The sequence below is a fragment of the Alosa sapidissima genome, chromosome 9, assembly GCF_018492685.1.
Source record: "Alosa sapidissima isolate fAloSap1 chromosome 9, fAloSap1.pri, whole genome shotgun sequence".
NCBI classification, from domain to species: Eukaryota; Metazoa; Chordata; class Actinopteri; order Clupeiformes; family Clupeidae; genus Alosa; species Alosa sapidissima.
Window position 1 is genome coordinate 31,148,293 of NC_055965.1, and position 27,983 is coordinate 31,176,275.

At 44.7% G+C, this 27,983-nt stretch overlaps 4 protein-coding genes across 25 annotated transcripts in view; 3 read left to right on the top strand and 1 right to left on the bottom strand.

Annotated features, from left to right (window-relative positions):
- LOC121718794 (NACHT, LRR and PYD domains-containing protein 12-like) overlaps positions 1-8,140 on the bottom strand; it is a 338,838-nt gene extending 330,698 nt beyond the window's left edge. For all 18 annotated transcript variants that reach the window (XM_042103985.1, XM_042103979.1, XM_042103988.1 and 15 more), the window contains exons 1-2: positions 8,040-8,140; positions 5,491-5,630 (exon numbers count right to left, since the gene is read on the bottom strand). In XM_042103985.1, coding sequence (XP_041959919.1) covers positions 5,491-5,606 — 116 coding nt within the window. In that variant the 5' untranslated portion in view covers positions 5,607-5,630; positions 8,040-8,140. The remainder of the gene's footprint in view (positions 1-5,490; positions 5,631-8,039) is intronic.
- LOC121718806 (NACHT, LRR and PYD domains-containing protein 3-like) overlaps positions 1-27,983 on the top strand; it is an 849,641-nt gene that overhangs the window by 617,998 nt on the left and 203,660 nt on the right. The window lies entirely within an intron of this gene.
- The window catches only part of LOC121718961 (zinc finger protein 2 homolog), a 389,219-nt gene that overhangs the window by 356,042 nt on the left and 5,194 nt on the right, over positions 1-27,983 (top strand). The gene's annotated exons all lie outside the window — the stretch shown is intronic.
- Positions 10,690-27,919, top strand: LOC121718889 (zinc finger protein 239-like). 3 transcript variants are annotated; one of them, XM_042104301.1, is made up of 5 exons: positions 10,690-10,971; positions 22,313-22,574; positions 25,342-25,617; positions 26,096-26,129; positions 26,382-27,919. In XM_042104301.1, exons 2-5 carry the CDS (start codon positions 22,379-22,381, stop codon positions 27,025-27,027), a joined length of 1,152 nt encoding a protein of 383 aa, XP_041960235.1. In that variant the 5' UTR covers positions 10,690-10,971; positions 22,313-22,378; the 3' UTR covers positions 27,028-27,919. The 3 variants fall into 3 exon arrangements, with proteins under 3 accessions (XP_041960235.1, XP_041960234.1, XP_041960233.1); XM_042104300.1 differs by having other exon boundaries at positions 10,692-10,971; positions 25,742-26,129; XM_042104299.1 differs by having other exon boundaries at positions 10,694-10,971; positions 25,742-27,919.

Consider the following 27,983-nt stretch of genomic DNA (forward strand, 5'->3'; position numbering starts at 1 on the left):
AGCTGAAGGAGGCTAAGGAGGATTACAGAAGGAAGGTGGAACAGAAGCTGCAGGAAAACAACTTGAAGGAGGCATGGGACTGCATGAAGGTTATCACTTGCCTGAAGAAGAACAGCAGCTCTGTGGAGGGGGACCTGGACAGGGCGAACCAGTTGAACCACTTCTACAACAGGTTTGACTGCCCTGCTCCAGCTCCAATGGGAGTGGTCTGTCCACCATCCCCCAGCCCCCACCCTCACACCCCCTCAATACCAGCGCAACACTCACCTCCATCATCACAGGCTATCGTACCCCCACCATTACTGGATTTTGCACCCCTCGCCCACATGGCGATCACGAACAATGAGATGACAACGACCTCAGTCAACAGCCATCAGACACACAGATCCCAGATGCACCCCTCCCCCTCCCCTCCCCTTACACCCCTCACCATTACAACAGATCAAGTGACAGTCCAACTAAAGAAATTGCGCAGCAATAAAGCAGCGGGGCCTGACAGACTGTGTCCAAGGCTACTCAAGGCCTGTGCTGCTGAACTGGGGGAGCCACTGAAGCACATCTTCAATTTGAGCCTACGCCTTGGACAAGTTCCAACACTGTGGAAGAAATCATGTCTTACCCCTGTCCCTAAGAAGCCACACCCTAGTGAGCTTAATGACTACAGACCTGTCGCTCTTACAGCACATGTGATGAAGACAATGGAGCGATTGGTCTTAGGTATGCTCAGACCCCAGGTACGCCATGCACTAGACCCATTACAGTTTGCATACCAGGAGAAAGTGGGCGTGGACGATGCAATCACTTATCTTCTACACAGGACACATTCTCACCTAGACAAGGGGAAAAGTGCTGTGAGAATCATGTTCTTTGATTTCTCAAGTGCTTTTAACACCATCCAGCCCCTCAGATTGGGAGACAAGCTCTTGCAGATGGGTGTGGACGCTCACCTGGTAACCTGGATTACAGATTACCTGACCGAGCAACCACAGTTCGTCAGACTGAAGAACTGCCTCTCTGACACTGTGATCAGCAGCACCGGAGCGCCACAGGGAACTGTGCTCTCTCCAGTCCTGTTCACCCTGTCCACATCTGACTTCTGCTACAACAGCGACATGCAACATGCAGAAGTTTTCTGATGATACTACAATTGTGGGGTGTATCAGGGACGAGCAAGAGGAGGAGTACAGGAGCCTGGTGGAGGACTTTGTGCAGTGGTGCAAACTCAATCATCTTCAACTAAACACTTCAAAGACCAAGGAGATGGTGGTGGATTTCCGCAGGTCTAAGCCTGCTCTGCTACCAGTCTCCATTGATGGGGTCAATGTGGAGGTGGTAAGCACCTACAAGTATCTGGGTCTCCACCTGGACAATAAACTGGACTGGTCAGCCAACACTGATGCACTCTACAAGAAAGGACAGAGCAGGCTGTACTTCCTGAGGAGGCTGCGGTCCTTCAACGTGTGCAGCAAGCTCCTCAGGATGTTCTGCCCGTCTGTTGTTGCCAGCGTCCTCTTCTATGCAGTAGTATGCTGGTGAGGAAGCACAAAGAAGAAGAATGCTGGGCGACTTGACAGGCTGGTAAGGAAAGCTGGCTCTGTAGTAGGAGCTGAACTGGAGTGTATCACTTCAATATCTGACAAAAGGACCCTGAACAAACTGATCAACATCTTGGACAATGAGTGTCACCCACTCCACAGCACTATTGTTAAGCAGAAGAGCCTGATCAGCTGGAGACTTCGCTCACTGCCTTGCACAACAGACAGACTGAGAAAGTCATGTGTCCCCAGGGTCATTGAACTGTTCAATGCTTCACTTAAGGGAAGAGGAGAGATAGACTTCTCTGCATAGTCTGTCTGCCTCTTCACCCCCTCCATGTTTGGATACTGTCTGTCCACTAGCCACTTTTACCACTGTCTTTATGCCTCACTGTTTGCATGCTATATTAGCACATTAGCACATATGCATAACCCCTCCCTCCATGCCACAGCCGAACTGTGGCCACACTTATACCTTTTCTTAAAATAGTTAAATATATAGATATATAGTAGTGCTGTCAGTTAAACGCGTTATTAACGGCGTTAACGTAAACCTATTTTAACGGCGTCAATTTTTTATCACGAGATTAACGTTCTTTTTGGTGTAACAAACTTTGTAGTTTTTTCACACGCTGTTGCAACAACTACAGTAGTAACGTTAGAACAACTACAACACTACACTGGATCTAGCTAGACCGTGCTGCATGTACACGCCCCCCTTTTAGGGGAAAAGGAGCGGTTTGGATAATGGAAACCTATGCTGCATCAAAGTGGGGAGCGAAAAGGGCTTATACTTACTAAATCTTGAAACAAACGTGAATAAAAGGCACAAAATAAGGTTGGTGTAAGAGTTATCTGTGTGTTTATGGGATTAATGTGACCATTATGCTCTTTCCAGTTTATAGCCTACTAACAGGAGTGTCACGAATGTAGGTACAGGCAAACTGCCCGTGGCTGACTACAAGTTTGGCAAGCTTACATGTCATTTACGTTACATGTCATAACATCAACTAAACATAAGTCACACATTCATTCTATCACTTGTAATATGAACGTAGCCTTTTTCCTACAACTAGGTGAGATAATTGGCTATGCCTGTTATACTGAAGTTCCACAGTTGGCTAGCTAGCAACCTAACCGTTTTACATGGGATATGGTAAGTGTAGCTACGTTCTGTTCTGAATGGGTTGTAATGTACATAGTTTAGACATCAGTAAGTTACATACACATAATTCTTCATAACTGCCCTGTTAGTAAAATGATTGAATGGCCTGTAAATTAATAACTAGATGTAACATCAAGGTGTGATTAGGCTAGCTGTCTTCAGTGAAAATCAATGATATAATGTTAACTTGTTTTCCGCTAAAATGGAGCGTGATGCAGATTAAATGTAGCCTATCTTTATGATACACCTTTAGTAGGCTACGTAAAGGCATGCTGCACACACTTGTTTGGGCTTACGAGCCGGCCAAAGAGTAGATTCGTATAATAAACACCAACGCAGTTCTGAACTCCCGGTCAGCTGAATGGCGTTTTAAATTGCTGTGGACACCGATGCAGACATTAGTGCGATGCACTCTGCTTTCGACATTCATTTACTGTACATTAGATTCCATTCTTTTCAATACAACTCTGCACACCAGCATCGCACTTTGCCGCCGTGTAAATCACGATTCAGTTATATTTGGTCGACGCCGCTCCATAAAATCCATTGTTCATCCAGTGTTTGCGTGTTAAAAACTTCGGTGCTGATGTGTGTGGCAAGTGACAGTGCACCATAGACTGTAGCCTAAGCCTATAAAATGGCAGTGCACTAATTAAGTTAAGTTAATGAAGTAACTTGCTTTGCTTTCATTTGAATCATAATCAAGATACACAATAATTGCTTTATATTGTTAATATGGACTCCTGGAAAGTTCAGCAATGCAAAATAATATAATTTTAATCATGCGATAAAATATGTGATTAATCGTGATTAACTATAGGAATTCAGCGATTAATCGTGATTGAACATTTTAATTGTTTGACAGCACTAATATATAGACTTTACTATACTTTATTTCTGCGTGTTGCACTGCTGGACTTACTCATTTGCACCATCACCATGACCACTATCACCATTGCACTATCACCATGACACTCATTCACACAGAGCACCTTACCTTACCTTACTATGCACAGAGAATCACAGGCTCAGTCCCTGCCTCAGTCATTGCAAGCGCCTCTGATTGATTAATCACCACTATGTGGATACTATTTTTTAGTATTGATTTAGATTAAGTGTTAGTTAGTATAATTTGTATTTTAGTATATTTAGCATATTCTTTATCTTCTACTGTCCTTATTGCTTAGTTGTGTTTTTATATTATATACTTTAATTATTCTTTCTGCTGTTAAAGAATGTGTTTGTGTTGTCTGTATGCTGCTGAGACCTTGAATTTCCCCTGGGGATCAATAAAGTATCTATCTATCTATCTATCTATCTATCTATCTATCTATCTATCTATCTATCTATCTATCTATCTAGGAGATGGAGGTCTGTGCGTCTGTGGTCTGGTTACGTAAAGAGACACAAGAAACTGAATAACAACTCATTCTTCGGTGGATGATTGCATTTGTTGACACTTACAGTAATATTATAACAATATGTGCTCCATTTTAGAATTCATCTCTCACACTCACTGTGTGTGTGTCTGTGTGTGTGTTAGTGTGTATGTAGGTGTGTCTGTGTGTCTCTGTGTGTCTAAAGATCTGGGAGTTGGTGTGTGTGTGTGTGTGTGTGTGTAGGTATAAGTCTGTGTGTGTGTGTAGGTGTGTGTGTAGGTGTGTGTGTGTGTGTCTAAAGGTCTGTGAGTTGGTGTGTGTGTGTTTGTGTGTGTAGGTATAAGTCTGTGTGTGTGTGTGTGTGTGTGTGCGCATGTGTGTGTAGGTATTTGTCTCTGTGTATGTATTTGCCTGTGTGTGTGTGTGCGTGTGTGCGTGCATGTGTCTGTGTGTCTGTCTCTGTGTCTAAAGGTCGGTGAGTGTGTGTGTGTGTGTGTGTGTGTGTGTGTGCGTGCGTGTCTGTGTGTGTGCGTGTCTCCGTGTGTGTGTGTGTCTGTGTGTGCACGTGTGTGTGTGTGTGTGTGTGTGTGTGTGTGTGTGTGTCTGTGTGTCTAAAGGTCTGTGAGATGGGGTGTGTGTGTGAAGGTGTTTGTCTCTGTGTAAGTGTATGTGTGTGTCTGTGTGTGTGTGTGTGTATGTGTGCATGCGTGCATGTGTGTGTGTCTGTCTAAAGGTCGGGGTGTGTGTGTGTGTGTGTGTGTGTGTGTGCATGTGTGCGTGTCTCTGTGTGTGTGTGTGTGTACATGTGTGTGTGTCTGTTGTGTGTACATGTGTCTAAAGGTCTGTGAGATGGGGTGTGTGTGCGTGTTTGTGTGTGTGTGTGTGTGTGTGTGTGTGTAGGTATAAGTCTGTGTGTGTGTGTGTGTGTGTGTGTGTGTGTGTTTGCGTGTGTGCGTGTCTGTGTGTGTCTGTCTGTGTGTCTAAAGGTCGGGGTGTGTGTGTGTGTGTGTGTGTGTGTGTGCGTGTGCATGTGTGCGTGTGTGTGTCTGTGTGTGTGTACATGTGTGTGTGTGTGTGTCTGTTGTGTGTGTGTGTGTCTGTGTGTCTAAAGGTCTGTGAGATGGGGTGTGTGTGTGTTTGTGTGTGTGTGTGTGTGTAGGTATAAGTCTGTGTGTGTGTGTATGTGTTTGTCTCTGTGTATGTGTGTGTGTGTGTGTGTGTCTAATGGTGTGTGTGTGTGTGTGTGTGTGTGTGCACGCCTGTGTGTGTGCGCGCATGTGTGTGTAGGTGTTTGTCTCTGTGTATGTGTGTGTGTGTGTGTGTGTGGGTATAAGTCTGTGTGTATGTGTTTAGGTGTGTAGGAGTGTGTTGGGACAGGTATGATGTGTACTGTATCTGTGGATTAACTTACCCTCCATCAGAGTGTGTTGGTTTGCTGCTTTGTTGCACACAGCTGTGTGCAGCAGACTCTAGTCTGGGGTTCGTACTGGGACCTGCAGCCTCCTCTCTCTCCTGAGAGCCACTCATCCTAGCAGCAGTGGGAGAGTCTCTCTGGGAATGTACATGAGACATATGCAGCTTAACATCTTGTTTCATGCGTCACTGCATACTATAGATGGGGACCCTAAAATCATGTAAGCCCCAATGACTGTTCCAGGGTTGACCCTTGACAGACACTAAAGGTCCCTAACATACACAACACAACACACACATTCATCCAGATTTTTACTACAACCATCTCTTTTATCTGGTGTATAGGCCTAGCTGATCCACTAGATAGGAGGGAAATGTGCGTGCTAAAGGACAAAGGGAACACTAATCTGAAGTGTTAGCCTTTCTTGAGGTATCCTACTGGCAGAGATCATTGTCAACACACCTGCTTCAGCCAATCAAATGACAGCATATCTAAACTTGTTGGAGAACTTGTTGAAGCTACACTTTATGAGGATGCATCGGAATAAACGACTTCACAATAAAACAAATAATACGAATGACTTCGCTAAAGTATTGGTGTGGACAATTTCGTTACCCAAAAGCAGTGGTCCCCAAACTTTTTCTTCCGAGGGCCAGCTTAGTATGCCTGGCTCCAAGAGAGGGCCAGAGACTCGGAGTAGTTCTATATCAGTAACCATAAATAGCTTAGTGCTGTGAACAACAGCAGTCTACCTTAGTTGAATATTCTATTACATTTAATCATAGGCTATTGCAATTTAATACCATTGTTAGCTGTGTTTATATTGTCATCATGCCATATCAGTGTAAAATTGAATAATACTAATAAAAAAAAACGTTTGCATTCCCAAAAGTATTAGCAGGGAGTCCCAAAAGTATATTTTATTAAAATATGTGTGAACTCTGAATTCTGTGTCTTTGCATACACAGCTCAAGTTGTGAATATCCTACAAATAATTGAAAGTTCTCAAACTATGAGAATTTTATGAAGTGCTGAAGTGGTCCTTGCTGGTCAAAGGCTAGCACCTGTAGTAGTAGCAAAGATCCTTGATTACTAGCAAGATAGAGCAACGTAATTCGTTACTATGGGAGCAAAATCGGACAGTTCCAGTCTGCATAAGTGGGAGTGTCACCTTACGTCACTAAATAAACTTTCTCTCTTAATAAGCAATAAGAACAGATAAACATAATTGTGTTCACAATATCATTGTCTATAATCTTGTTACCTTAGATAAGAGGCTAGCTAGCATGCAAACAACTGGACAGTAACTGGCAGCAGCATGGTCTGATATTAAGTTATTTTATTACAAATCCGAACACTAAAAAATTACACTTTTAGACTTGAAATGATCCCAAACACTTACAGATTATGACAAAATGTTCCAAAAAACCCTCAACAAATCCAGAAAGACATAATGACCAATTTATTAGTAAAATTCCACAAGTCTCCATTGACATTAGTGCAGCGAGGGTTTACTCTGGTCTGCATAAAGGGGGATTTCCCCCCATCTCCCTTGCAATAATCGAACGCGGAAATTGTCGAACGTTTGCGCCTCTCGCTCTGCTTTAACCCTCTCTGGTAGTAGGCTATGCCAGAGCCTGTCTACGGAGAGCCTGGCCACTCCGTATTAAGTCCCATTGTACCGAATTTTGGTTGCAGTTCCACCAGATATCCACTGGGGGCGATCGCCATGAGTGCAGAATGAATGGGAGTCAATGGAGCTAGACGGCTAAATGTGTCTCTTTCACCTGATTGTCGTTGACAAATCTTAGATTTGATTATAGTTTGTATAACTTCAACATGGGTTATAGGTCAAAAGTTGAATGAACGAGTACTTATGTCCTTTTGATTTCTTACAGTTTGGGTCGTTGTTGCCCATAACACGCTAGCATTGTGCTAATGAGTGACATCATTGACATGTTTGAAAGGCTTTTTAGAACAATTAAGTGACTTTAAAAAATATAATACTCCACCAAGTGTATATTCTTTGCCTCCCCTTTCGAATACAATATTCAAATTACTTGAAAAAAAATTATATCCCGAGAAAAGTGGATTTTGAGGGGTACAGCTCCATAGACCTCCATGCATTCTGCACTCGTGGACGAGCGCCCTCATGTGGAACCACAGAGGAACTGCAACCAGTTCAGAAACCGGAAGTTTTCCGAGAGTGGCAGTTCTCCCCTTATTAGACATTCTCTGGCTATGCTAACCTAGTTACGCACGACGATGTTGTTGATTCCATAATATTCGACTTATTATGCTAGCCTACTATGGAGTTAAATTAAGAAATATGATCTATTCAGTAGCCTAGCTTACATTTAATGTTAGCAAGCCCGCATTTACTAGCGGTTTGTTAGGTAGGCCATGCCTACCCTAAAGGTGGAAATCTCCGGCGAAAACGTCAAAGTTCATGCAACGAAATTGTCATTTGTTTATTCCAGATATTCCACATACCGAAAACGTAAAGTGAATGACAATATGAACACATTAAATAGTAGGTTTCTTACCTTAGGCTGCAAACTGTGTGCTCTCGATACAAGACAAACTTACTGTCGCGGAGTCGGACTATTTACTTTCGCTTTTAGGACCGCCGTCACGCCAGTCCCTTCTTCTTCTTCTTCTTCTTCTTCTTCTTGTTTTTATGGCGGTTGGCAAAAAACGTCTGGTTGCATTACCGCCACCTTCTGAAATGGAGTGTGGGTCTGAATAAAATATTTCCCTACACTTAAATCTTCTTTATTAAACCTGTTCTTCTAAAAAAGGAAAAGAAAACCCCAAAACAAAAATCACCAGAATTCCTTAGCAAAATATCCCTTACTTTCAAAGGTATCTCTTCATCTTCTAGCTGCTGGATTAACTGTTGCCTCTCATTATTATATCTAGTACATTCTTCAATAGCATGCTCTATGGTATCCTGTGTGTTACATACACTACACCTCCCATCAGCATGTTTTTTCATTAAAAATAATGTACTGTTTAACCCTGTGTGCCCAAATCTCATTCTTGAAATTATGTTCTCCTCCTGTGTATTTCTGCAAGTACTTCTACTCCCCACTCTTTTTTGGATATTATAAAATCTCCTACCAGTCTGACCATTATCCCACAATACATGCCACTTCTCCTTTATCTTTCCTTTAATGATTGATTTCACCTCAGCTTTACTATACTTAATGTTTAAACTTATGTACTCCATTTCTGTTGCCTTTTTTGCATACTTATCAGCCAACTCATTCCCTGTTACTCCTTTATGGGCAGGAACCCATACAAGTCCAACATTGACTCCAGCTTTAATTAATGTACTAGCCATTTGGACAATTTCTATAACAATGTCTTGTCTAGATTGTGAATCTATGTTCTGAATACTCATCAGAGCTGATGCTGAGTCTGAAGCAATTACTAAACTTCTTGGCCTGTTACTCTCAGCCCAAGAGAGCGCCATTAAAATAGCAATTAGTTCTGCTGTATAGACTGCTAAATTATCATTAATTCTTTTTTGTGTTACTACTTTTGCCAGTCCCGCTCCTTGTCAAAAGCGATTTTAGATCGTAGCCGTTTTCAATGTTTGCTTAAAGAAAAACTATACTTCTTATTATTTCTCAAACTCATTGTCCTTGGCTCATTTTCTGTGAAAAACATAGAAATAACTAATGGCACACGTTACACCCCTACACACAACTGTTCCATAGGAGGTGTTCGGGTCTACTGCCTCCGAGTGTAATAATTGTAGGTGCTGCTGCTTAACTGTGTCCACCTCCTAACTGGGCCAGCTGTATACAGTATGTGGGTGTTTGTGTCTCTGTGTGTGGAGATGTTGTCTTTCTGTACCTGCTATACCCACACAAAGTTACAAAATTGTTACATTTCAAGCACCTTCTATGTCTATAACTCTATATTATTGGGACATTTTCTCATGATTTGGGAGATAACGTTTCGACCTTGTGGTCTTCCTCAGATTCACTTCACTCCAAGGTCGAAACGTTATCTGTCAAATCATAAGAAAAAAAAAAACTCAAAAAAAGAGTACTAAGGAGTGTGCAAACTTTTTTCATAAAAAACTTCACTTTTTTGTTCAGCACCTGGGATGTATTGATTTAAAAGCCTAATAATGTGGTGGGTCCACCAGACCGGGAACATTGGCTGTGTAACAAAAATATGAACACCTTACAAGGGTTAATGAAAGTTAAATTGATTCCAGTAAAATTATTGAATTTGCAGACAAACTCTCAGGGACAATCTTATAGTTTATGCTGTGCCAATATAATAGGCTAACTGTGATTTTTCTAGGCTATCATGTGTTTAGTAGCCAATAGGCCTACTGCAGTAGAGAATAGCCTATAAATATAATATTTTCACAAAGATAAAATGCAACTTAAGACAGGACATTCTCTCATATCAAAATATATTAGAAACCTGTGGATGGGAAAATATATAACCTATAAAGAAAGAACCTATAATTACAAAATAACTGGAGCTGAACATAATAAAATGCTGTTTTATTATTATTTAAGATAGTTGGTTATGTTTGAACTTAAAGACTTCCTAAAACATGCCTGAGATTAACACCAGAGCTCAAGTTTAAAATATCACCCATTTCAAGTAAATGCATGATTATGCACATAATGTAGTAGGCACCTACTCTACACATATCAACTCATGAAGAACCGTCACCATGACAACAACATGTGTTTTAAATTCATGCCATCAGAATGTAGAATGCTACAACGATGTAGTACAACTTATTTATAAAGTCTATGTGAATGACCAGCAGCAGGAGAGCTGGTCTCTTCCGCGGACTCTGGTGCTTGTGCAGCGTGTGGTCACTAAGCCAAAATTAGCTTCTGGTGGCCATCTTGGACGCAGTCTTGAAAATTATAAGTCTTTGAAAATTATGAACTGATACTTTAGTGTGACATATATGAATCAGTGACCTCTAAATCTGATTAAACACGAAAAACACTTTCCTAGGCTGATTAATGCTTCAGATATCCCAAATTAGCTTCTGGTGGCCATCTTGGACGCCATCTTGAAAATTACCCCTTTACTGGGGTCAGATTTTACTAGATTTTAATATGTTATTAAGTACATCTAAATGTATCATAATCAGTTGAAAAACCTTTTGTATCAATTTTTTTGAGGTTAGGTGTTTTTTTATTGACCCGCCTAGTATTTTCCAGATTCCTGGAAAGTTCAACTCCGCTCCAGGAGGTGGCACTAATGCATAGTTTTGTGGTTGGTTTGTCAACCACGAGGAACTCAAATGTATAGGCTTTCCCATGGGCTTTCCAGAGCCGATCCACACAAAACTGTTGCAGGCGTTCGCGGGTGTGTTGCTAGAATGTTAAACCGTAAAACACAGACTGTATGAGAAAGGGATAAACCATAAAACATCCAAATAACACAAGGCATTCCGCGGTGCAGCGAACTTGGACGTTACTTGAGGTAAGCTACATTAGACACAACAGTAGCCTAGGTTTAGCCTCACTTTTTCCAAATGCCTCTCCTTAGTGAAATGTCTGTTGCCTTCTATGAGTTTCTCAAATTAAAACATAATTTGAAAAACATTCCATTTTTGTGCGTAGAAAACTTTGGTAGCGATCAACTGTCATCCCTTGGGAACATGGATTTCGGCGTGCCGTTGAGCTCTGTCCATGGGCGTAGATTTAGGATGGGACGCTAAGGACTAGTCCTAATCAAAATTTTAAGATGACAAAATTGTGCCCACCAATATTTTAGCGAACTTGTACTGCTGATCATTCCGACAGCCAGCAAGACAATACAAGAAACGTCAGGGTTATCTGACACGCAGGTTACACGCATGGAGAATCCCAATGCACAGGCTACTTTGCAGCGGCAGTCAAGCGAACAGGTGTGTCAACGACAGCTGTAAGTTACCAGGGCTGTCTGCCAATACATACCCCATAAAAGGCCAAAGTGAAACATTTTGATATTGAATTTGACCGATAGCTTTCAATTCGGCAGCCGTGGCCTACTGGTTAGCGCTTCGGACTTGTAACCGGAGGGTTGCCGATTCGAACCTCGACCCCTCATTGCCACCCAAGCGCTGCTGTTGTTGCAGGCATCTCACTGCGCCGGGATTAGTGTGTGCTTCACCTCACTGTGTGCTGAGTGTTTCACTAATTCACGGATTGGGATAAATGCAGAGATTAAAATATACTTATACACTGATTAACCACATTATAATCAATAGGCCAAAATCATAATTGTGTATCTGTGCCGAATTTCGTAATTCAAGTCCAGTGTAGAACTGAATAAGAAAATCATAAGGCTGTATATCTTGAACTTCCAGTATGTGAGAAACTTGACTTGCCTTAATATCAAGTATGCAGCTAATAAGGAAATATAATTGTTATTTAATTAAACAAGGTGAACTTCTCCCCATGTGCAATGCAGAAAAGGATGCTACAAGGAAGGGAATTCAAACACACTCAACACCTTAACATCTATTGATGTCATTATGGTTCATTGAGATATCTGACAATTCTTCTGTTAATTGGCTTGGATACAAAAGGACATTGTTGCCTTTGTCGGTGTCCTTATGTGAACTTGCACAGGTAACCTTGCTCATCTTTACTTGCGTACGACTTCACACCAGTGCTTCAGGGCAGCCGTGGCCTACTGGTTCGCTTCGGACTTGTGACCGGAGGGTTGCCGGTTCAAACCCCGATCAGTAGGCACGGCTGAAGTGCCCTTGAGCATAGGGGTGAACGATTTTGGAAAAAAATCTAAAAATTGCGATTTTTCTCACCAATATTGCGATTGCGATGCGATATGCGATTATTTTTAAGCTCTTTATCTTCTGTCTTATTCAACAAAGACAAGCAATTTATTATTCTATAGTATGACCAACACAAAATTAGATAAGTTAAACATAAACTGTTCTTTCCTGGAGCCCAGGCCTATGTTATGATGGCATTAGGTCATTGAATAAGATTGATGAATGATATATTTTTTTATTTAACTATTTTAATCACATTAGTAGACCTATATTTGTTGAACTTCCAGCCTTGTAAACATGATGAAAAAATTATTCTTATACGTTTCTATTTTGTTTCTATTTACAATTTCATGTAGATATGATCTTCTTTCGTTAATTAAGTTAGGTCTACATGCAGTGGCACTGACACGGCTTCTCCTTGTCCTGTGCTCTCCATACGCGCACGCGCACACACACACACACACACACGCTCCTCTCCTCTGTAGGCTACTTGCACGTGAATCGGAACAAACTACTGTAGATTGTTGCAGCGCAAATAAATGACTGTTCCGCTCGGTGTTAACTAAAGGTTAGCATCATCAACACCGCAGCGCAATACGCATGCATGCAAATTAACTAGTTTGTTCGTATCACAACAAAGCCAATCGCGGAGACAAAACTCTTTAAACAGGCAAAGTTATCAGCAGTTAGCAGCATGTATGTAGCCTAGAGCCTTAGCTGGTAAGCTAATGTTAGAACAGCTGGGTTTTTGGTGGTTAGCTGTGTCAACTACTTGCGGATAACATTATGCATCAATGCATTACCTGTAAGATGAAATGTTTGCGCCGCCAACCCCCTTGGATATCGCAAATGCCCCCACTGTCATTGTACTCCAGTAAACAAAGTCCCCAGTGCACAGGTGAATGGCTGCTGTGCAGCCTAAACAGTCGTGGATTTTTAATCGTCAGCTGGACAAGTGAACGAAGTTACCAGCCAGAGTAGCACCACAGGGGAATTATGAACTAGAACCAGGGACATGGCAGGTTTGAGCAAAAGGTACTGAAGAGGTTTATTTTTAACCAAAGTAGCTCTACTGATCAGACCTTTCTTGACACTGTTAGCTGGTCCTCTTGTTTACGTTTTTTGCTTCTTCAGTGGTGGGTGTGAAGAGTCGGTGGCGCGTCGGCAAGCGCAATAAATGCGTTTTGGTGACGTCACATATTACGAAGCGTAATCGCAGCCTTTGCGGTTTAAAAATCGCGTTTCATCATATCGCGATATTATCGCAAATGCAATAAATCGTTCAGCCCTACTCGAGCAAGGCACCTAACCCCTCACTGCTCCCTGAGCGCCGCTGTTGTTGCAGGCACCTCACTGCGCCGTGATTAGTGGGTACCTCACTGTGTGTTCACTGTGTGCTGAGTGTGTTTCACTAATTCACAGATTGGGATAAATGCAGAGACCAAATTTCCCTCACGGGATACTTATACTTCAGACCAGAGCTGATGCTTCAGCAAAGGCCGTCACTGAAAAGCTGTGAATGTCGTTGAACACAGCTGTTCTCACATTAGCTGATTGCGATAAACATTAACCATTGTTGCCTAATTACCAATTATTCATCAAGTAGTATCTACTTTTTTTAGTGTTTTTCAAATAGTATTTTGCAGTATTTTTAAAATACAAAAATACACACCAATAAAGTATTTTGATACAAAATACAGAGCCATTTCCTTCAACCCAATAAAATAAAAATTACAAAATACTATTTTCTATTTGAAATACATATTACATGTTTCAGAAATCTTGACATGTCTAAGTTTTGGGTTGCAATATACAGGTAGTGGGCTCTCTGTTAATTTTAATGAGTAGGCCTAAGCCTAAAGTTACAGCATTTCTATCACAATTGACCAGACTTTGACCTTTGGTCTGCTTTTAACAAAATTCTGGCTATGATTGTTTCTTGTATTGCATCATGAGCCATCACTGTGCCTATTGCATTCTACTGTTGTTAGCCTTAAGCCTAGCTCAGTCATTATGTTATACCACATCACCCTCCATTAGAAGTGCAATGAGCTGCATTTAGCATAATAAACTGCATTTAGAATTCCAAATTCATATTTCTAGATATTTTGGTGAAAGTAACTCAAAAGTAATACAATAGTAGTCAGTGTTTCCCCTAGGGCTGTCACTTTACGTTCGAAAATCGATTGCACAATCGATTGGACCAAACAACACAAGTTTCGAAAACTAAAATAGGGAATCGATTTTAACCAAATATAAAATAATTCCGAAGTGCAGAAAGCATTGAGAACGCTAAAAAGAAAATTACCACCAATTTTACGCACCGGGAACAGCTGTTTCAATCAGCTGCTATGCTGCTCGTGTTTTGCCAAAAAATGGAGGACAACGCGATCAACCTGTGCGACATGTAGAGCATTTTTTTTAATTTTTTTTTTTTATATCATACCTTCGTGTTTCTTTTGTGGACATTTTCAGCTTTCTTTTACATTATTGGTTAAAAATGATAGAAGAAAAATTAAATGGCACAACCATTTAATGACCATTAATAATTAAAAGATTATTTACAATTTATTTAAATTTGTCTTAATGGCAAAGGCCACACCCAATCTGCGAGCACTTAATTTTTCTGGGCTTTGAATTGAATTGAATTGTGGGGGGGCCATTAATGCTGACACGCATGCACGTAGCCAGATGCTCTCCTTGTAGTCTAATTCTCAGTCCCAAAACAACAAACCCACGTATAAAAAAGTAAATACTCACTTTTCTTCTACATCACTCCCACAGTTACCATACAACTCACTCACAATTAACTCGAAAAAGACCTAGGCTACTTGATTGAAGTGCGACCGTTCGTCTCACCGTCAAGAGAACGCTGAAGTTATGAGAACATGTCTTTCTGATAAGAGAATATAGGCTCCTATATGTCTAATGCCGTAAACGTAGAAAAGGTCTGTTTGTGATAGCCTATTATAGCTAAGTGGACAGAATTTAGGCTATACGTATATGCCAACATATGCTCATATTTCCTTTAACTATCAGACAGTTTAAACAGGCCTAGACTGTGTTCGCCTAGCTTTCCCATGCAAACATTACATCTAGCCCTACGCTAACGTTACAAGTCTAGGCTACAATTAACGTTAAGACCATACACCTTGTAGCACATTGGTTTACTCTATTGCATTACTTACGTTTTAATAATTTGTCGTTGTATGTTGATGGAGGCTCATCTTTGGGAAATCAGCTCTCTGGATAAAATTGTCAGCCGGAGCAAGAGTTCTCAGAGTTGACGACACGGGGGGTAAATCCAATCAGCAGAAAGAACCGCATCACAACAGTAGGCTAAATCGCAACAAACTTTTTTCCCCCCATGTTAAATTCATTTCGGTAATCATGAATTGGTTTCTTTTATTTGATGTAGGCTAGGAGAGGAGGATGCATGTTTCACATTTGTCATGAGCTCTCTCTCTGCCTGGTAACACGTGCTGATTGAAGTCTGATGACCTCCACCTGTTCCTGCTCTGCTCTGCCTCACCCTCGTTACCTACCAGCTGCACTGCATTCACCACTCATCATGCCCTCTATATAAAGCCTTGCTTTTCAGTCCACACTTGTCAGATCGTCTGCAACCAGCACCAGTTACCTGCCTGTTTATTGAAAACGCCTCTGACTCTTTGCCTGTGATCCCGGACCCGCTCGACTACTTCTGTGTTCTCCAGCCCCGGTAATCTTGACCTGCCTTCCGTCCCTCTTCTACGAATACCGCCTAGTCCTTGACTGCACTGCTGCTTCGTTTCAATTGCTGTTGTGTGTGTGTTTCCCCCAGGACTTCCCGGATCATCCAGCTCCTGCCTTCGCTGTTCGGCTACTGGGGGAACACACACACGCAGACTCTTGGAACTCCTGTACCCCCCCCGGAGCCCCTGAAACCCCCAACCCTTAAATAAACTTTTGAACGTGACGCAATTGTGGTCCTCGTCCTGTTTGGTGTCTGACAGTACGATCTGACCAAACATGGACCCAGCGCACGGTCGAACCAGCATGGAAACCGACGAACCAGAACCACCCACCGCCATGCAACGCCTGGAAGAGACAGAGAGAGAGGTAAACCGCAACACTGCTGACATTGCCTCCCTACTTCAAGCCGGCTTGAGCCAGCGTCAGCAGTTCCAGCAGCAACAGCAACAACTTGCAATGATCATTCAACTTCTCACCAACCTTTCTTCTCTGCCTGCTCCCACCGGCCCAGCCCCAGCCAGCCTGCTCACCGGCCCAGCACCCGAGTCTCCTGCCCAGTCCACTGCTACCGTGGCTGCCGGAGTCCCAGAACCCAGGATCGGCAATCCAGAGCGGTTCAGCGGCGACCCAACCCAGGTACGGGCGTTCCTGATGAGCTGCCGTGTCCAGTTTACCCTGCAACCCAGGACTTTTGCCACTGAAGGGGCGAGGGTCGGTTACGTGATCACTCACCTGACGGGCCGAGCTCGACTCTGGGGAACGGCGGAGTTCGAGCGCCAGACCCCAGCATGTGCAACCTTCAACCTATTCGCAGAGGAGATGCTCAAGGTATTCGATTTGGAATCCACAATAGCCGAGGCATCTCGGATCCTGATGAGTATTCGCCAAGGCAGAAGGACTGTTGCGGATTACTCCATCGACTTTCGAACCGTGGCAAGTCGGAGCTCCTGGAACATGGAAGCATTGGTGGATGCTTTCCTCCACAGCCTGGCGGACTACATAAAGGACGAGCTGGTTTCCCATGATCAACCCCCCACTCTTGATGAAGCCATTGCTCTGGCTGTCCGCATCGACCGCAGGATCCAGGCCCGCCGTCATGAGAGAGGGCGCCAGAGTCCATCCACCAGCACACGGAGTGTCCCAACTGCCCTTCTGTCCGCACCTGCCACACCATCTAGCCAGCCGGACCAGTCTGAACCGATGGAGATCGGCCGCACCTCCCTAACCCCTGCAGAGCGCCAGCGACGCATCACCTCCAACTTGTGCCTGTACTGTGGTGGTGATGGTCATCGAGTCGCCACCTGTCCAGCAAAAGCCGGAGCTCACCAGATGTAGGAGGAATCCGGATGAGCTCAATGAACATTCAGCCCTCCATCAGCCGTAAACCCCTCATCCAAGTCTGTCTTCACCTGTCTGATTCCACCCACACCCTGGCAGCCCTGGTGGACTCTGGCGCAGAAGCAAACATTATTGACACAGGACTTGCTCGTCAGCTGGGCTTGGAAAGCCATCGCTTGTCCACTCCTGTTCCAGCCCGGGCCCTGGACGGTCACGCAATTGGCACAGTTACCAGCATCACAGCCCCCATCTCAATGATGGTGTCAGGAAACCACCGTGAGACCATCCGCTTCCACCTGCTCAGCTCTCCAGGCCAACCCCTAATCCTGGGCTACCCTTGGCTCCGTCTCCACAATCCTCACCTCGATTGGGCCTCCGGAACTGTGAAAGAGTGGGGAAATGCCTGCCACCTGACCTGTTTGCGTGCTGCCTCGCTGCCCCCCGGCTCAGTACCCCCCAGCATTGCCCACGACATTTCTAATGTCCCTGAATGTTACCATGGCCTCCGAGAGGTGTTCAACAAGACCAAAGCCACATCTCTGCCCCCACACCGTCCGTACGACTGTGCCATTGATCTCCTCCCTGGGACTGCTCCACCCAAAGGTCACCTCTACTCACTATCCCCTCCTGAAAGAAAAACTATGGAGGATTACATCAGGGACTCCCTGGCAGCTGGACTCATCCGCCCGTCTTCCTCTCCTGCTGGTGCCGGGTTCTTCTTTGTGGGAAAGAAAGATGGTTCTCTTCGCCCCTGCATTGATTATCGAGGTCTGAATGATGTCACAGTGAAGAACCGGTACCCTCTGCCTTTACTCACCTCTGCTTTTGAATTGCTCCAGGGATCCACTATTTTCACCAAACTGGACCTTAGAAATGCTTACCACCTAGTGCGAGTAAGGGAGGGTGACGAGTGGAAGACAGCATTCAACACCCACACCGGCCATTATGAGTACCTGGTAATGCCATTTGGCCTCACCAACGCCCCAGCGGTATTCCAGGCGCTGGTGAATGATGTGCTGCGGGACATGCTGAATAAATTCGTCTTCGTGTACCTGGACGACATCTTAATTTTCTCCAGAACTCTGTCCGAACACACCCGTCATGTCCAGCTGGTTCTTCGACGGCTCCTGGAGAACTCGCTCTATGTCAAGGCGGAGAAATGCGAGTTCCATGCTCAGACTGTGTCATTCCTGGGATACATCGTCGCTGAAGGCAATATCCAGATGGACCCCGCAAAGGTCTCGGCAGTTACCTCCTGGCCAGTTCCGGGGAATAGGAAGAAGCTGCAGCAATTCCTCGGTTTTGCCAATTTCTACCGGAAATTCATCCGGAACTACAGCTCCGTCGCCGCTCCCCTCACAGCTCTGACCAGCATCAAACAGCCCTTTTCCTGGACCCCAGAGGCCAACACAGCCTTTCATACCCTCAAGGCCCGGTTCACCACTGCCCCCATCCTCCAGATGCCGGATTCAGACCGGCAGTTCGTTGTCGAGGTGGATGCCTCAGACGTGGGAGTCGGGGCCATACTCTCTCAACGGGCAGAGGAGGACAACAAGTTGCACCCCTGTGCATTTTTCTCTCGCCGGCTTTCACCTGCAGAGCGCAATTATGATGTTGGAAACCGTGAGCTGTTGGCTGTCAAGCTTGCCCTGGAGGAGTGGCGTCACTGGCTGGAGGGGTCCACAGTTCCGTTCCTGGTCTGGACCGATCACAAAAACCTCGAATACATCCGCAATGCCAAACGTCTTAACCCCAGACAGTCCCGCTGGGCCTTGTTTTTCACCAGATTCAACTTCACCCTGTCATACCGCCCAGGTTCTCGGAACACCAAGCCGGACGCTCTCTCCCGTCAGTTTCATAAGGATGACGCCCCTTCCCAGGAACCTGCATCAATTCTGCCCGATCCCTGCGTCGTAGCTGCCCTGACCTGGGATATCGAGGAGGAAATTCAAGAGGCCCTCCGTGACCATCCCAGTCCCAGTGCATGCCCAGACGGTCGTCTCTTCGTCCCAGATAATTTGAGGTCCCGGGTCATACAGTGGGGACACAACTCCCGCCTTGCCTGCCACCCGGGCTCCGCCCGCACCTGCCATCTCCTTGCCCAGCGCTTTTGGTGGTCGTCTTTGAGAAGGGATGTCCGAGAATTCGTCCGTGCCTGCCCCACCTGCAATCAGAACAAGTCCTCCACTCGGCCCCCCGCTGGTTTACTCCAGCCCTTGCCTGTGCCCACACGACCCTGGTCCCACGTCTCCTTGGACTTTGTAACTGGCCTCCCACCATCAGGTGGGATGACTGTCATTCTCACTGTGGTTGACCGGTTTAGCAAGATGGCACACTTCATTCCCCTCCCTAAACTGCCATCTGCCAGAGAGACTGCCCAGGCTGTTCTTGATCATGTCTTCCGTCTACACGGGCTGCCCAGGGATGTTGTCTCTGACCGAGGCCCGCAATTTACCTCTACATTCTGGAAGGAGTTCTGCCGTCTTCTAGGGGCCACAGTGAGTCTCACCTCTGGGTTCCACCCCCAGTCCAATGGTCAATCCGAGCGGGCAAACCAGGAGCTGGAGAAGGCGCTGCGGTGCATGGTTTCTCGCAAACCCCAGGCTTGGGCACAACAACTGATGTGGATAGAGTATGCTCACAACTCCCTCACCTGCTCTGCCACTGGTATGTCACCTTTCCAGTGTGTGTATGGCTACCAGCCCCCCCTGTTCCCCAGCCAGGAAGGAGATGTGTCCTGCCCGTCTGCCCTCGCCTATGCCCGCCGTTGCCGTCGTACCTGGTCACAAGCTCGTGCCACGCTACTCAAGTCAGCTGTCAGCTATGCCACTGGGGCTAACCGCCGAAGATCGCCGGCACCCGCCTACCGTGTTGGCCAGAAGGTGTGGCTGTCAGCCAAGGATCTCCCACTGCGGGTGGAATCGCGTAAACTGGCACCTCGATTCCTCGGCCCGTTCCCTATCCAGAGGGTCATCAGCCCAACCGCAGTCCGGCTCCAGTTGCCAACCTCCATGAGGGTGCACCCTACTTTCCATGTTTCGAAAGTCAAGCCGACGCATGAAAGCCCGCTGGTCCCCGTGCCGCTTCCTCCTCCTCCTCCTCGCCTCGTTGACGGTGGGCTGGTGTACACCGTTCGACGCCTGCTTCGGTCCAGACGGCGAGGTAGGGGCCTCCAGTATCTCGTCGACTGGGAGGGCTATGGACCTGAGGAGAGAACCTGGGTGCCAGCCAGTCGGATTGTGGACCGGACACTCATCGCCGACTTCCACCGTCTGCATCCTGATCAACCTGCAATCCGTAGGGGCCGCCCCAGAGGGGTCCCTAACCGTCCTGCCCGCCCGGCTTCCTGTCATGTGCCTGACCCTGACCCTGTCTCGGTACCTGTCCCGTCTTCTGTCCACGACCCTCCAGCTCCCTCCGAGGATGAGGATGTTCACTCGGACCGCTCGGAGGAATTCTAGCCCTCCACCGGCTCCCCTCCGCCCTCCCGACGTGGTGTCACTCTTGGGGACTTCTGGGGCCGTCCCTTAGGGGGGGGGTTCTGTCATGAGCTCTCTCTCTGCCTGGTAACACGTGCTGATTGAAGTCTGATGACCTCCACCTGTTCCTGCTCTGCTCTGCCTCACCCTCGTTACCTACCAGCTGCACTGCATTCACCACTCATCATGCCCTCTATATAAAGCCTTGCTTTTCAGTCCACACTTGTCAGATCGTCTGCAACCAGCACCAGTTACCTGCCTGTTTATTGAAAACGCCTCTGACTCTTTGCCTGTGATCCCGGACCCGCTCGACTACTTCTGTGTTCTCCAGCCCCGGTAATCTTGACCTGCCTTCCGTCCCTCTTCTACGAATACCGCCTAGTCCTTGACTGCACTGCTGCTTCGTTTCAATTGCTGTTGTGTGTGTGTTTCCCCCAGGACTTCCTGGATCATCCAGCTCCTGCCTTCGCTGTTCGGCTACTGGGGGAACACACACACGCAGACTCTTGGAACTCCTGTACCCCCCCCGGAACCCCTGAAACCCCCAACCCTTAAATAAACTTTTGAACGTGACGCAATTGTGGTCCTCGTCCTGTTTGGTGTCTGACAACATTAGTGTCAATGTACCAAAGCAGGCTTTGGATCAGAGGAATTGCTCAAGCTTAACATATGGCATAGGCTACAAGCGAATTCACGGCATACAAACAGCTTCGTGATGAAATATAACTAATATCATTTTTTATTGTCACCAGGCCTATAAGTAGGCTATTTATTGTGTAACCTACAAGTGAACGATGACACCATAGGCTACACTGTGGCGGAGCAAGACCCCATCAGTCGGATAGCTAAACAATGTAACCGTGTTCAGAACGTAGGCTAGCCATATGGGCTGCAGACTTGTCTTTGGGCTTGTAATCACCTGACACATCATGCCGCATATATGTCCTGAATAATGAGAGGCTAAGTGCGGATTTGATGCACTTAACTTACTCAAGACTTTCAGAAAACAATTTCGAGATGACGTTGGCCGTTGTGCTTTTACAGTGTGTTAAGTGAATCTCGTGATCTTATGTTGCAGCGGCGCTGAAAATCCAGCGGCGGCGCTGCGCCGCTGTTAAATACATTGTAGGGGAAACACTGCTAGTAGTGTAATGCCTTACAATTCAGATACATGTTATAATGTAACAAATTACATTCATAATAAAATACATTCACACTCATGACAGTAATGAGTAATACATAATACGATTTTGAAGTAACTTGCCCAACACTGATGACAACCATCACTTTCTATGTATGTCTGTGTTTGTGTGTGTGTGTGTGTGTGTGTGTGTGTGGAGGGTCAATCAAATTCTATGATTGCCACTGATGTGAATGATCTCACAAATCACACAAACCAAATCAAGTTTTAAAAAAATCGCAAAAGTATCGAAATTGAGATTCTTCACTTAGTATTGGTATTGAAACACTAATGATGGTATTGTGACAACAGGAGTTGGGGATGTGTCCCCACCAAAGCTGAGACCAAACCTACACCCTTGGCTCTGTCTGCAGAGTGATGATGAAAAAAGATTTAAAGGACGAAGGATATGGTCATGTGATTGCATGTCCAGATGAAGAAGAAAAGCCCTTTGCAGAGCTTCACTGTAAAACTGAAACAGACGAGTCCAACGTTACTTACCCCGAAACACCACGGACAAGAGTGGAGATTGAAGTGAATGAAAGGGAGCAGGAGAGCGATCATCTACTGGAAAGTAAGTCCTTTCAAACTCAGACACCAATTCCATGTAGGGTACTCATTTTTCAAAACCTAAACGGGATTTTCTTTCAGAAACCTGTTAAAAAAAGTAGGGTAAGACACATTTTATCGCCGCCGAGGAACGTGCGAGACGCGAATAGGCAGTTGTGCATGGGGGTACGTCCATCGGATGGAGCTGCCATGCAATCCTAGGACTTTTTCAATGTTACAAGTTAATGTCAGATGGGTAACTAGCGGTCACCGATTCATACAAATGGGAGCTCATGATTTTAATCATTAACTCTCAGAACCCAGAGCAGTTTATGCAGTTTGCATTACTTACTATGTTTTAATTACGTTACAGATGCGTAGCTGTGTAGTATATATTTTTTTCTCTGTACAACCTAGGCAATATGATGCAATTCATTTCCACATGACTCAACAAAATCCATGAGTGTGTCGTGAGTTAGTTGGGTTATAGAGGCATATGTGTAGTATTCTTTTTTTTCTATGCACAACCTAGGAAATATCCCAGATAGCAAGGGGCTGGCGGCCCACTGTCGGCCCACTGGGGGCATAGCTGGTGGTCCGCTGGCATTTTGCTCATTGGTGGCAGTCTGCTGCCGGGTTGCAGACAAATTGCCCAATATTTTGCCACTTCCGGTCTAAAATCTTTTTCATTTGTTCAGTTATACTCCATATATCATTTTAATAACTTTTCTTAATATTCATGACAAGTTAAATTTAAAGAGATGGTGGTCCAACGGCGGACCACAAGTGGCATGCCACCGGCGGTATAAATTCATGCTACATTCAAACGCAAAAGGTGCTTTGATATCTTTTTCGTTTGAACGTCGGCAAGCAGGCATGCTGCGGTTGCAATGAATGAGGATAATTGGTTTTATCTGCGGATTTATTTTTTGCATTATTTTGAATATGACTCGCTCCAGTCTCAACAGCACTTCTACTTTTTCCACACGCATCTCAGTTCTAACACACCGATCCCCTCTCGCTTCCTCTCCCTCCATCCCTGCACACGGTGCTCTCTTAAAGGAGCTGCACCATCTTACAACAATTGCATCTACATTTTCATATTAGAATGTTTTGTCAAGTGTAAGCTTAAACTACCGTGATCAGTTTAAGTTCCCGTGCCCCCGCTGAAAGTCTCATGCGCTTATCGTTACACTATCAAATCTATATGTAACCGTGACAAATTAGGTATAAGATATATATGTATTGTATTATCATATATGTTTGGTAATGGCTCAGCTTTCTCTGATTGTTCTACTGACTTGGAAAATGCATCATGGAAGCAGTAAGTCAAGTCGCATCAAAAATAGTAGTGGCAGAACTCCAAAGTGACACCTTGTGGTTGTTTGTGTCAACTGCAGTTTGTGCCATATCTGCTGAGAAAATGGGGTGCGTGATTCCTGAAGGAACCCGTCCAAACTTAACTGGGACCCACTGTACACTTACAAAAGTACATATGGAAGCTTCCTTTGTTTGAATCCCCCCCCCCTTCTTCCCCCACCTTTCACACCACCCCCATCTCCCCTCCTTTCTGGAGTGTCTGCAACCAGAGACTTTCTCAAAAGACACTCAAAAAATCCTCCATAGAAATGCATGGGGTTAGTTTGGCAGTTGTCTACACATATCCCGCCCCTTCTGTGTCAACGTCGACATGTGAATACATTGAGCCAATCATGTGGTGTGTTGTGAAGACATTGTGCGAATCATGTGTTGTGATCTCACCGCTGGAGCAAGGTTGGTGCCGTGAAGCCTTGCGCACACACATTTCTGCTGAAATAGAAGCCCGATAAGTGCCCAAAAAGCGTTACAATATGGCCACCGAGTGGACTTTGCTGCAACTGCTTCTATGGCCACGCCCAATTGATATTATTCTAATTTGGATCACAAAAGCTCCTGTCACTGATTGGTTAGATTAACCTATTGGGTCAGAGAAAAGAGGCATTAAACACCTAGCCTGGCTAGCGCCACCACTTCTCAATGAGACGTGGTCTGGGAACCAAACGTTCATTTTCTCGTATTTGAAAAAAATGCCCAGATCCGTTTATTGGGTGCCACGGATGTCTATCAAATGCTGTCTGTGTCTGTGCATAGCTCATCATCGTCTTGCTCTTCCCCCTGTTCTGTGATTGGTTCCCTATCTCAGGCGAAAATTTGCTCCATGGTCTCCAGGCTGCCTTAGCAGCATGAATCAAATTGCGCGCAAGGCAGCATGGGAACACCCAGGCTATTAAACACCATTAAATGGTCAGATTTCTGAACTCAGATGTTTAAAGGTAGTCATGGGGATGCTCTAAACCAGTGTTTCTCAAAGTGTGGTCCGGGGACCACTGGTGGTCCGCAAGCTATCCTAAGTGGTCCGTGAGCAGACATGGTAAAATATATGATAGGCCTATACTGTAGATGAGTTGTCTATGTAAGATATGGCAGTTTAAATCATATGAATCCTCTGATACAATAAGCAAAGTGCAAAGACAATAAGCAAGGTGATTCAGTGAGTAGGCCGATTGTGTAGGCTAATATACTGTTGAAGTAGGTCTAATTTTTTTTTTTTTTAGCTAGGTGGTCCGTGCGTTTCTTTTTTATTGGTTAAGTGGTCCTTCGTCTGAAAAAGTTTGAGAAACACTGCTCTAAACGTATGCACCATATCTATATTTAACCAACACTACAGCTATAGTCTATGTCTTTTTTTGCACTTTTTTTGCTTTTTATTCCTTCAATTCATGTAATTTTTGACTGGATTTGTTTCACAACAGAACTGGAGTCTGAAATGTCAGGATTTACTGAATCGACACCGCTGCCCATGCCAGTGAAGGAGATAAAAGAAGAAGAGTTTGATGATTTCCTTCAAGAGTACATGTTTGCAGACCAGGAAGTAAAAGGAGACCTCGGACTGGATTATGACTGCAAGACTGAAACACACACATCACCGACCTTCAACTGCAAAGAAGAACAGTCTCCAGTGATGGAAATTAAACAGGAGGAAGAATCTGATTTAAAAGAAGATTGCCAGAAAGACTCTTTCTGTAAAGGTAAGTGACTAATTACTTGTTTACATTGTGGACATTTTTTAAAACACAAACATTTGCACAATGATATTAATTATAATTGTTTCAAAATGTTTTTTCTTACTTCTCTTGCAAATCTTCAACACAGGTGAGATGAGGCATACTGGGGAAAAGGTACATTATTTTACGAGGAGTGGAAAGGCCTCCTCGAAGACGACTCAACACAAGTCTCACATGACGATCCACACAGGAGAAAAGACGTATCAGTGCTCTGTCTGTGGAAAGACCTTAAGACGAAAAGATAATCTCAAGGCACACCAGAGGATCCACACAGGAGAAAAGTCACATCAGTGCACTACATGTGGGATGAGTTTCAGGACTAGGTCAAAGGTCACCGTCCATCAGCGCACTCATACAGGAGAAAAGCCACATCAGTGCTCGGACTGTGGAAAGGCCTTTACTCAAAGGTCTTATCTAACGCGACACCAGATGGTTCACACAGGAGAAAAGCCGTATCAGTGCTCTGACTGTGGCAAGTCCTTTAGTCAAAAAGCATGTCTACAGGCACACCAGAGGATCCACACAGGAGAAAAGCCGTTTCAGTGCACTACATGTGGGATGAGTTTCAGGACTAGGACAAAGGTCACCATCCATCAGCGCATTCATACAGGAGAAAAGCCACATCAGTGCTCTGACTGTGGTAAGTCCTTTAATCATAACGCTGGTCTGCAGGAACACCAGAGGATCCACACAGGAGAAAAGCCGTTTCAGTGCTCTGCATGTGGAATGAGTTTCAGGACTAGGCAATTGGTGACTAAGCATCAGCGCATGCATACAGGAGAAAAGCCGTACCAGTGCTCTGACTATGGAAAGGCCTTTAGTCAAAGGTTTAGTCTAAAGGAACACCAGAATACCCACACAGGAGAAAAGCCGTATCAATGCCCTGACTGTGGAAAGGCCTTTATTTATAGGTCCGATCTAAAGGCACACCAGAGGATCCATTCAGGAGAAAAGCCGTATCAGTGCTCTGACTGTGGAAAGGCCTTTAGGAATAGGTCCCATCTAAAGGCACACCAGAGGATCCACACAGGAGAAAAGCCGTATCAGTGTACTACATGTGGTAAGAGTTTCAAAACTAGGAGCGATGTGAACACTCATCAGAAGGTCCACACAGGAGAAAAGCCGTATCGGTGCTCTGACTGTGGAAAGGCCTTTAGTCAAAGGTCCCATCTAAAGATACACCAGAGGATCCACACAGGAGAAAAGCCGTATCAGTGTTCTACATGTGGGAAGAGTTTCAAAACTAGGACCGAGATGACCATTCATCAGCGCACCCACACAGGAGAAAAGCCGTGTCGGTGCTCTGACTGTGGAAAGGCCTTTAGGAATGGATACAATCTAAAGAAACACCAGAGGATCCACATGTCATTTTAGTGCTCTGATGTGGAAAGGCCTTCAGTCGTATGTGAGTCCTATGGGAACACCAAAGGATTCACAGAGGAGAATATTGAACTTTGACAGCACGGCACGATTTAAGTCATTGCTATTTTGCGCGGAGCCCGGCAGCAAGCACAACAAAAATCTTTGGGACGTTACTTCATTCAAGAGCAACCTGCGCAATGTGTTCGGCCCTTAATGTTACGATTTCTGTTTCTTCCTTCGTTTTTTCATTGGACAGAATTCCGCTGAACTGAGAGTCACCCCGTGTTGGGTGAAGCAAAAAACCCGACCAAACCGGACTATACAATGTTTGTTGATAAAATTATGCAAATATTAAATATTCACAATTCACTAAAACACAACATAAACTGTTCTCTGATTGGTCACTGGTGGTCCCCTAACTACTGGCTGAGTCAGGTTTGGGTGTCCAGCTGAAGATTTTCGTAATTGTAATTGCCTGCAATCTGAACTGAAGATATGTCTGGTAAACAATATTACTGGTTAAAAAATGCTATCTGGGAAGCGTTTTGCTCACCGCCCTTAGCTGATCCACTGTTTGTGAATTGGGGCTATAGCATACTGGGCAAGCTCTGTAGTGATTGATCAACAAAAAATACTGTATCCACAGCTTATTAGTTGTGTTTTTATGCAGAAAAAGATCCTGGGATCAATTTCGCCGGTGTTACACATTAGGCGGTATTCTTTTTTGTATAAAGACATTCACCTAGCACTTTCTCATAAAATCATTTGACTGAATTTAATAAGAGTTTGACTTATTTTAGGATGTCTTATGTGTGCAGCTTGTTTTAAAGTTACAGTGTTTGAATGCTGATATGATTACAGACTATACAATGTTTGCTGATAAAATGATGCACATATTAAATATTCACAATTCACTAAAAACACAACATAAACTGTTCTCTGATTGGTCATTGGTGGGATAGAGCATA

Coding starts and splice junctions, on each gene's coding strand:
- LOC121718889 (XM_042104299.1), top strand. CDS start 22,379: ATGATGAAAAAAGATTTAAAGGACGAAGGATATGGTCATGTGATTGCA. Junction 22,575..25,341: donor GAGCGATCATCTACTGGAAA/GTAAGTCCTTTC, acceptor GTTTCACAACAG/AACTGGAGTCTGAAATGTCA. Junction 25,618..25,741: donor GAAAGACTCTTTCTGTAAAG/GTAAGTGACTAA, acceptor TCTTCAACACAG/GTGAGATGAGGCATACTGGG.